The sequence below is a fragment of the Xiphophorus hellerii genome, unplaced genomic scaffold, assembly GCF_003331165.1.
Source record: "Xiphophorus hellerii strain 12219 unplaced genomic scaffold, Xiphophorus_hellerii-4.1 PGA_scaffold_75__1_contigs__length_250000, whole genome shotgun sequence".
Taxonomy (NCBI): Eukaryota; Metazoa; Chordata; class Actinopteri; order Cyprinodontiformes; family Poeciliidae; genus Xiphophorus; species Xiphophorus hellerii.
The window spans coordinates 161,657-172,837 of record NW_022587650.1 but is presented as its reverse complement, the minus strand read 5'-3'; the positions used below and the strand labels follow the sequence as shown (position 1 = coordinate 172,837).

The window sequence follows — 11,181 nt, the reverse complement described above, 5'->3', positions numbered from 1 at the left end:
TGTTGTATATTAGTGCTTACTAGAGGAACTAGAATGACACAATGTTCAGAGTAGGTATTTCATTTCTCTGAGTCTGTACTGTTTATACAGGCAGTTTTAAATATGAACTGAAATTGTTTTTTATGCAAAATTTTATTGAATGTACTTAGATGAGTTCATATATGCTTGAAGTATTAGAAAATAAATGACATAAGACAAACAAAACTTTTTTCTGATTCTTATAATGCAAGAAATGTAAAGTCCTAGAACAATGTACAAATGTACCTACTAGGTTCCTTTTGAGTAAAGAAAAAACAATCGAATTACAAATTTAGAACATTTTAGTTCTTAAACATGTCTACCATAAAGACACTAAAATTCACCTTTGTGGTAACATGATCAGCATTTTGCTTTACATTTCATAAATGGTGAATTTTGAAACTGGTACGGAAGCTTATTGCTATTTAATCCAGGGGGAAAAAATCGAGCGCTATCACGTTATAACGTCATACGTATCTTATTAAAACGTGATAGTTATCTTGTTAAAACATGATACGCATCTTGTATAAACATGATAATTTTATGTCCAGGAAGTGGCGATATTATGCCAGGCTAGTACAGTGGCTAACAGGACTTGGTCGAGTTTCCCTTCATGTTTAGCCTAAAACACGGAGATACTGATGCTGCTTTGCACTGTGGTTGAAACCAATAATAGCAGGCACATGTTACTGGCACCAGACCTCGGGGAATCTGAGCCAGTATCAAGCGGTGCAAAGGCACATGAATCCTTTGCAACCAATTTCTGTGGATCACAGAGGAAGCGAGTTGAAACAATGTTACTCTGGCAGAGCTCGTTTATTCTGAGCCGCGCATTTTCAATTGAACAAACAGTCAACAACATCCTGAGTTTCCACAAAGAAATAAAATAAAATAAAATAAAATAAAATCCTCAAATAAAATAACATAATAGCAAAAGAAATTAAGAAAATCTAATCCTAAATTAACATAACCCAACTGAACAAAACATTCCATCTACAACACACAGTAAATTGACACACCAACGTTGTCAGTTACAACTGTTTTTTTAACGTTTGTCAGTTGTAACTGTTACAGCGGCCACAAAAGAGATCAAGCCCACCACAAATAAATACACTGTTATAAGAAACAAAAATATTATAATGCTACCCAAACAATACTATGGAAGCCCATTTCTATGGAAGCCGATTTCCGCCATGAAAAAAAAAAAAAAAGACCAACAGGAAGTCATAATTTCGACTTTCAAAGTCATAATTATGAGATTCAAGTCATAATTTCGACTTTCAAAGTCATAATTTCGACTTTCAAAGTCATAATTATGAGATTTAAAGTCATAATTTCGACTTTCAAAGTCATAATTATGAGATTCAAAGTCATAATTTCGACTTTCAAAGTCATAATTTCGACTTTCAAAGTCATAATTATGAGATTTAAAGTCATAATTTCGACTTTCAAAGTCATAATTATGAGATTTAAAGTCATAATTTCGACTTTCAAGTCATAATTTCGACTTTCAAAGTCATAATTATGAGATTTAAAGTCATAATTTCGACTTTCAAAGTCATAATTTCGACTTCAAAGTCATAATTATGAGATTTAAAGTCATAATTTCGACTTTCAAAGTCATAATTATGAGATTTAAAGTCATAATTTCGACTTTCAAAGTCATAATTTCGACTTTCAAAGTCATAATTATGAGATACCGGAGCAGTTGGAGACAAGCCTCCTTAGAATAACAGCTCCGCTCCAGCTCCCAGTTAAATCCTAAATCCAAGGTCCAACCTTTGCTACTGCGTTAAGAGTCAGTAAAAGGTAGGTTCGCCTTTTTGATTTTTGATTTGTTTAGATTCCTTCGTTTTGAATGCTTTTTGATCGTGGTGGTGTTATGTACATCGTTCGTTGTATTAGCAACATGAGCTAGCTGCAGGTTAACCGTCAAAGCGTGCTAACCTTGTTATAGCATATTTAACCGGGTTTTTTTAAGTAGTCCGTTAATTAGATTGTTTTTATTGGGGTATCAAAACGTGCGGCTCGATGCCGAGAAGGGAGCTATTATTTTTATAAGGAATCGGACTTACGATGGCGACGTAAAAAGCGTCAAACGGGCCAAATTTCCAACTGCCGAACGCAGAGCCTAACTGACACCAACCTGCCGCTTTTTTAGAGTGAGAAATGAAGAGAATTTTTGACCCCAAACTAATTTTGAGATCGCCCTCACGCCCACAAATATCGCCCAATTGGTATCAAACTCGGTCATGACATCGATACGCCTGCCTGCTCCGGTAAAATGTTTTCGAAATTTCTCTAGGGCTTACGGTTTTCTGTCAAGGTGCTTCAGAGCGAAATCATGCGCCAGGATAACTGACGCTCTCCCAGATTCACGTCCATGTATTTCTGAAAAATTTCTGAGCTCTGCATGCACCATTTTGTCTCATCACTGCAATTACTGTGAGTGAGCTACAAATATGAATCGTGGAACTATGGGAGAAGACAAATAGCCCTTTCATATGCTTCAAACGGTTTTCCAATACTTCTCTCAGTTCCTGAACGGCAAGGAGTTGTTCAGGCTGCTTTTTTCCATATAAACCAATGGGGTGTCTCATAAAGATAGAAATCTTTTTCCACCTTTCTGTGTCACACACACATGACAGTTAGCAGAGGATTGATAACCATAGCAATGGAACACAGGAGGCGATTGGCTGCTGGTCAGGACTACAAATACGCATCACTGTAGTTCTAATCAATACTCAGTTAAAACAGAGGGCTGAGCTGCCATTTAGAGCTACTGGCTGTTTTGGCCAGTAAATAACGGATTTAACCCAAACACTGTTAGACATGTTAATTAGTGTGATCATTTAATATGAAGCTTATGTTTTTTTTCAAAATAAAAGCCTCAATATCCCCCTCAGGATAATGCACCGCCATAGGCGGTGCAATAATATTAGCATGCATTATATTTTTCTCTCAGGTTAGGGAACTGCCTTGCGCAGCAAGGCAGTTCATTAGCATTAGCCTTTTACCTTAAATAAGCTATTAGCTATTTTCTTACTTATTAGCCATGTTTAATATACTGAGTGGAGTAAGTCAATTACAGACAACATTCTAATGATATCCCACATGCTATTGACAGCATGTAGGGAAAGATATGTTCATGGATTTAGTGTGGCAATTAAAATTTCGATTAATGAAAATTTCAAAATAAAAGCCTTGACAATTTTTACATCAGGTATTTGCTCTTTTTGGCTTTATGTGACTTTTTATCCAAAGCACTGATACACATGGGATTAGTTTGGTCCTTTGAAATGAAGCTTAACAAAAATTTCAAAATAAAAGCCTTGAGTATTTTACATCAGATAGTTGCTCTTTTGAGCTTTATATAACTGATTTAACCCAATGACTATTACACATGGGTTTAGTTTGGCCCTTTAAAATGCAGCATACTGAAAATTTCAAAATAAAAGCCTTTAATATTTTTACATCAACTACTTGTGTTTTGAGCATTATATAACTGATTTAACCCAATGACTGTTTATACATGGGATTAGTTTGCACCTTGGAAATGAAGCTTAACAAAAATTTCAAAATAAAAGCCTTGAGAAATTTTACATTAGGTAATTGCTCTTTTGAGCAATAAATAACTGATTTAACCCAATGACTGTTATACATGGGATTAGTTTGCACCTTGGAAATGAAGCTTAACAAAAATTTCAAAATAAAAGCCTCATCATGCCCCTGAGGTTAGTGCACCGCCACAGGAGGTGCAATAATATTATTCTGCATTATCTTTTTCTCTCAGGTTAGCATGACTTAGCATTAGCATTTTAGCTTAAATAAGCCATTAGCTATTTATTTGACTTATTAGCCATGTTTTTTTCTACTGAATGGAGTAATACCATTATAGAAAACATCCTAGTGATGTCCCACATGCTAGTGACAGCAATGATGCTAACATTAGCATTTTTGCTAATTTTAGCTGATACACTTACTTTATCATACTGAATGGTGCAAGTACATGTTAGTCAACATTCTTGTCATTCTCCTCATATGATTGCAGCTTTCTTTAGCATCGATGCTAATTTCTAGCATCAGAACGCTGGGTCCAAACCGACGGGCACACTTTGGCAGGCCCCGGTTTAAATTTCTTCAGGAATTTTCTAGTTTTCAGAGTGCGATAAGAAGTTTATACTCCAAAAATTCAATAAGTTAATATGTATAATTATTTTGTGGCATTAATACAAGCAATAGCTAGTAGGTTAAAACAAGCTCCACAGCTTGATGTATGCACGTTTTGTTATGCATAATGTGATTGACTATCTTTCCCGTTAAATTGTTTTTTGTCGATACATAGACAAGAGTAAAATATGGAAGTACAATATGCATCAGTTTTCAAACTGTTTTTCTTAGCAGTTTCATGTACACTTATGCTAATGCTGGAGATCTACAGCTTTACATTGACAATATTTACAAAAGCAATTCAAAATAAGAAAAATTGAAAAACAAGGAACTTAAAAAATCCCCAAAACAGGCAGGCCCTGTTGAAAATTTTAACTCCTCAACTTTACTCAACTTTCAGGATACCTACAAAAGAGACAGAGGAGGTTCCTTTGACCTGAACCTAAACCTAAACAGAGGTAAGTTGCAACTCTTGTGAAAATCCAATTTATCATATTATCTGTTTAAATGAAAGTAATTAAGATCAAAACTAAAATCATTCGATGATGTTCATGCACTTGACTCTTTTATAAAGATGGGAATTTCATTTTGAGAATTGTTCAACCATTGAAATATTTTAGGGGAAAAATGTAAACAGAACTTTCAGACCTAAGCTCTACACTTTACCATTTAGTTGGTAGATTGGTAGATTTTTCTTTATTACTTTTATGTAGTTTCTTTGTGTATTGGTTTATTTTTGCAGATCTGTACAGCTGTTTTGTTGTCTATTGTCTTTATTTTAGCAGGAGCTTGAGTCTGAAATACAGTTTCTATTTGTCTTGTAGGGTTTGTCAAGAGAAGTGGAGTTTTGATGACTACACTGAGCCCTCTGTGACAACTGAGGATGAAGAATCTGCATCTTCACATCCCAGACGAACCTCTTCTCTTTCCAGGGGATGAGGACGGCGAACTGCAGGAGGGTGATGGACTCCCAGCATGTGAAAGGTCTGACCTCGTGGAGGGGGTGTCAAGAAAACCCGAGCTCATCCCACTTCCCCATGCTGGAGATTTAAGTTTAACAGTAATAATAAATAAAGTTATCTTTAAAATGAATCACTCAAGTGACATCAAGGCCCAGCAGTAGACTTAGGTGTCAATAAAATAAATCTGGTTGTGTGTGTTGTTTTTGTCTCATGCTAACTTTGCTTTAATTCTACTTTTTTCTATCTAATCATAAGAAATCATAGTCAGACAGAAAGAGTCATGAAACAGGAAAAGCAGGTTTCCTGGAAAAAGAGGAAGTTTCCAGCCTGCAGATTTATAAAAATAGCTGAGACTATTCCTTATTTTAAAGCATGAAAGTTTTAAAGAATGAAATCTAAACATTTTGAGTAATTTGATAAGATTCAAAATAAAATTTTTATATTAATACAGGTTTACTTGTAATAATACTTACAGTTACATTTGTGAGAACACTTACAAGAAAAACAAGTAACTGTAACTTTGGTATCAAATAATTAGAATCATGGATTATTCTTGGTTTCTTTTCAGAAAAACATCTGTAATAACTCACATTAAGATTATAATAAGTATAATTAATAAGTTATGGTTATAAAATCATAAATGAATGCTAAATCAGAGAAGCTAAAGAAAATAAACGTGATATAAATGTGATTTTGACATTGAACTTGACATGGTGTAAAAAGGTGTAACTGCAATTAATTAAACATCACTGATATGTTGGAGGTAGATGGTAGGTGAAAGGTGAAAGGTTAAGGGAAAAGGGGGAACTAACAGAAGAGCAGAGATGATCAACGCTTTATTTAGAAACAGATTGAACAATGTAAACGTTTCAGAGAAAAGGTCATGCAGGCAAGGGACATAGGAGGTTGAGCAACCCTGAGACATTAGCACAGACATCAGGAAATGTCTGTAAGACAGTGATGGATATGAGATCATCTGTCTAAGCAGTCAGCCAATGAAACAAGCACAGCAACAGTGCTAGCCAATGCAAACGCACCAAAAGGTGGATAAACCCTATAAAAGGTGGGTGCAAAAGAGGAACCTTTGGTTGGATCCTCCGGGCAGCTTCGAGCCAAGAGATGGACAAAGAACTCTGCAGCTGAAGAAGAGCCGGGGCCACGGAGCCGAAGACTGTCCTGCGCATGGGGACCAACCCGTCTGGCCCACAACCTGTGGCTTCAAATCGCACTTCTCTCATCGGCTGGGTTCAGACCCCAAAGACAAAGATGAAGACAAAGGCAAAGACAAAGAAGAAGAACTGGTGCCTTTTTTCCTGCCAGCACCAAGTCCTGTGTGACCTCACGATCCATGCGGAGAAGAAGCCCATCAGACCTACAGAGATCCCTGCCTTCGCTGATCAACTTCCTCCTCCTGCTGCAGCACCTTCTTCATCATCAGGCCAGGTCTGGGGTTCGAAACGCCAAACTCCGTCCGTCTCTCTCAAAGGTTCCCTTTTTTAGTTCTCAGTGTCAGCAGTAGGAAAAGATAGATTAGATGATTGATTTTACTTATTTGATTATTTCTGCTACTGAATTAAGCTGTACTGACCCTTGCAAAAATGCCTTACTAATAAAATATTTAGCATAAAGAAAATCTAAAAGATGTTGTGGACATTCAGTTAATGAGTCACCTTAAAGTTCTTTGATGGTTGTAAAATAGCTGTGATGTTTGATTCTGGAGAGGAAGAAGTGGAAAATGTTTTATAGGTTGCTGGTAGCCCAAATGTAAAACATCATCCTTGGGACTCGCCCGAGTCACTAAAACCTACCTGGTTCAATAACAAATGCAAGTTGTAAAATAGAGAACGAGCGACCGTTAACAGGTGTGCTCTGTGAAACTAGCTGGCTGTAGGCTGCTCAGTCTGGCTAATTCACAGGGGGAAGAAGGGTGGGACACCTGGATGTAGGCCGTCAGAAACCAGGCGAATCGTTTCTCGAAACCAGCTTAAACAGAGTTTACTTCAGTTCTGGACAGGGTAGATCCCAGCAGATTTAGGAAACTCAATTAACCCGTTAGAAGGAGAGCTGGTAGCACATCTCCCCTCTCAGAAGAGGAAGCAGAGAGTGAGAGAGTAGAGAAAGGAGGGGGGGGTGTTGCGCAACAACAGGTTGGACAATAAATCAGTTATATGTATCTCGATACACACGTGATCAATATCAATAGATAGTAAGTCTGACAGAATATTCAATAGAATATTCTCTGAACTCTGATCCAGAACCACATACCATTCTGGAGGATGTAGGCACAGTCAAGGCTTCTCAACCTCTCAAGGCTAGCTCATCTAGGTTGATGGCTTCATTTAACTCACTGGTGAACTAGCAACAAGCTGTTGAGTAACTTGCGGAGCAGCAGTTTAATGTTTCACCACTGTGCCTCATAAATGTTTTTAAAAAACATTATGGTGTGAAAGCTGTGGATAAAATGGGAAAGGTCACATCACCAGTTTGGCAGTATTTCAGATATAAAAAAAATAATTGATATAAAATAATAAAAAATTCTTGTATCGTGAAATGTTTTTCAGTAATATCATTCAACCCTATTCTCATGTTCATAATAAATTTTTTGCAATGTTATGTTTTATTAGACATTATTCATTAGTTATTGTGTGTAATTGTCACAGGATGGATGAGATATATGACTTCTTAAAATCACGGGATGTTTCAGAGGAAGTCATACAACGACTGCAAAAGGATAAGGTAGCTAGATTGCTAAGGAAATCAGTACATTTAGAAGTTATCATACAACACTATTATAGAGACATGGTGAAGACAGATCAGTTTTATCATGTGGCTGTTTTTACTGGGTTTTCCCCCCCATTTTTATAGGTTAAATAACTGTTTTAACTTTTGTTTTCTAGATTGACTCCAGTGTCCTTCTGCTCATGACAGATGATCAGCTTAAGGAGTATCTCCCATCTTATGGTGACCGACTGGCACTTCTCGGATATTGCAGACGAAGGGAAAATGATCCTGCTGGCCGGAAATCAAAACCTTTTGACCGATTGAGAGCCAAGATTTCAAGGAACAAAGGCAACGATCAAAAGCAGATCTCAGAAAATGTTAGCATCAGAAATGCTCAAAAAACTGTTCGAAAAGTTGAGATAGGATGGATGAATTCTCGAGATGGGGAGCTTTTACAAGTTCGGACAAAGAAAGGTGGTGGAACAAGAAAAATTTATGTGTCAAAGGACTGTAGAAAAAATGACTTAATTGAAAAGGCAGTGGGTTTGTTTTTTCCGTCTCAAAGAAATTCACATGGAAGAATTACAGATTTTGAGGTTGACATGACAGATTTCCAGGAACATTCACTTGATGAACATATTACAGTTGGAGAACTTTATGAGCAGACAAAACTACCTGTTTTGCGTTTTTACCTAACAACCAAAAAGAAGGACACTGGCAGCGACTCAGAACCAGACAACCCCAGTGGAAATGACCAAGACACTTTAAGGTTTTCTACTCACTCTCAAGTTTGCACACCACTGACTCAATCCAAAGCACCAGACAGCATTGATGCCATATATGTTGGAACCAGCAGTGTCCTGACAAACAGCAGCAGTGATAATGTTCACCTAGTTTACTCTACTGATGACATGGGTGATTTGTCCAATGTCCAAGAGCTAGATGCAGGAATCAATGGGGACATTTTAGAAGACAGTGGCACTGTTACCTTTTTCACAGGACACATTTCTGACACAGATAGTGTCAGTCTTGATGACACCCTTCCTCTGTCTCCACAGCCATCTAGTCCAGTGCTTTCTTCTTCACAATTTGATTCTTTGAACGAGCCAATTGTTCAGAGAGAAGGGATTAAGAAAATCCTTGTTCTTCACCGTGGCCAGATCCTGAAAGAACTAATTTCACATTTTTGTGATCCAGGTGTCACTCAGGAGGACATATGTATTCAAGTGGTGCTCCCTGATGGAAGGCGAGAAAAGGCTGTTGATGATGGAGGAGTTTTGAGGGATGTCCTCTCAGAATTTTGGCAGGACTTTTATGAACAGTGTACAATGGGCAATAACTTTAAGGTGCCCTACTTGCGTCATGATTTTGTACAGCAACAATGGGAAAGCATTGGCCGAATTATTGCCTTTGGCTGGCAAAAACAGAAGTACCTGCCTATAAAACTTGCTCCAGTAATACTGGAACAAGCAGTTCTTGGTTCTATAAAGAGTCCTCTTGTTGATAGCTTCTTAAGGTATGTTACAGAGTACGATCGGATGGTGTTTGAATCTTGCCTTTCAGATTTTCAGAGTGTTGACAAAGAAGAGCTTCTGGAAATCATGGATATCCATAACTGTCGAAGAGTACCAACAGCTGATAACATAGAGCTACTACTTGAGGAGCTTGCCCACCAAAAGCTCATTCAGGAACCTGCCTTTGTTATTGAGCAGTGGAGCACTGTCCTTTCCCCTCTGAGGTCTGAGATGGAAAGTATTACAGCTGCATATGAAAATCTCCAGCCAACATTAAGAAAGGTTATAAATTCAATTGTATACCCTGTAGTCATGAATGCACAGCAGAAAAACATCAGCAAATATTTAAGTTCTTATCTCAGAGAATCAGACTCACAACACCTGTCACTTTTTCTGCGGTTCTGCACAGGATCTGATTTGTTTCTTCAAAAAACTATCAGTGTTAGCTTCACTCAACTTCAAGGTATTCAGAGACGGCCAGTTGCCCACACATGCGGTTGCTACCTAGAGTTGCCAGTTAATTATGATAACTATCCAGAGTTTCGACACGAAATAAACAAGGTCCTAGAAAGTAGTGTATGGGTGATGGATATAGTCTAACAGACTTCAGCTGAAGAACATGTGAGTTTAAGGAATCTTTGGTAACACCTTATTTGAAGGGGTGTGCATAAGACTGACATGACACTATCATAAACATGACATAACATCTGTCATGAACATGAAGTGGAATGTTTATGACAGTGTCATGTCAGTCTTATGCACACCCCTTCAAATAAAGTGTTACCAAATCTTTTTGTATTAAACTTTCAAAGTTTAGCATTATCTTAACAAGTTTTTTACCTCATCTTAACTCCACAGAGTTTCTACTTTTTGCAATTTATTTTTCTCTGGAGTATTTATAAGACCTGCAATGTCATAGTAGGTACTCTACTACTAGTGTTTTTGGGGGGGGGGTTTATGTTAAAGTACTCCAAAGTTAAAGTTTAAAGCATAAATTTGAGTTGGCAGTAAAATGTATTTTCTCAATATTTTCTGTTTATTAAATTGAAGTATTTTATATTGTTACTAGAATTTTTTTTACTTTTAATTTTACTTGAGGCTGCAAAAGCTGGTTTGTTACATAATTAAAAATACAATATGGCCGCCGCGCTTGTAAACAAGCAGCTCTTAGTTGCATAAATAATTTATGAATAATTTCTGATGTTTTGTTTCTTATATTAGTCACATAATTTAAATGTTCAGTGGATGAACATGTTGCTACTCTGTTTGAATGCAGTTCTGGAAGAAATGGAGTAAAGTGTTTCATTTACCCTTATTCCTCAAAAATGTTCTTTTGTTTACTCAGCATTTTATTTATATTTTTGTTTTAAGTAAACATAACCTTAAAATATTTTCAATAACAGATTGGTGCCATTGCAGTAGCTCAATATCAGATTTAACCAGAAAACAACTGAAAAAGAACACTTTCTTTTTTCTTTTTTTTTTTTTACACCTTGAAGCATTGTCATTATCGATTATTTTAAAACACTCAAAGGCTTCTCTAATAGCTAAATAGAGACTTTAATTTTGAAGTTCAATAAACCGCTTTTTCCAGTTTATATGTGTGATTTATTTGGGGCGGGGGAAGCTTTAAATCAGCATTGGGTTGCACACCTGAAAAATAATGAGGTTTCTACAGCAGTTCTCAATTCCTTTATTTCCTGTTTAATAATCAGCATAATGTTCAAACTGTAATGCAATGATATTGATAATAAAGGGAAAATATCAAAACCAAAAATCATCTGTCCAATGCATCA

The 11,181-nt window shown here is 36.7% G+C and overlaps 1 protein-coding gene across 1 annotated transcript; it reads left to right on the top strand.

Moving 5' to 3' along the window:
• Nucleotides 1-4,420: 4,420 nt before the first annotated feature.
• On the top strand, nt 4,421-9,518 carry LOC116716618 (uncharacterized). The gene is made up of 3 exons (XM_032557442.1): nt 4,421-4,646; nt 8,048-9,325; nt 9,435-9,518. The coding sequence occupies exons 2-3, from the start codon at nt 8,072-8,074 to the stop codon at nt 9,516-9,518; spliced, it is 1,338 nt and encodes a 445-aa protein (XP_032413333.1). The 5' UTR covers nt 4,421-4,646; nt 8,048-8,071.
• The last annotated feature ends 1,663 nt before the right edge of the window (nt 9,519-11,181 follow it).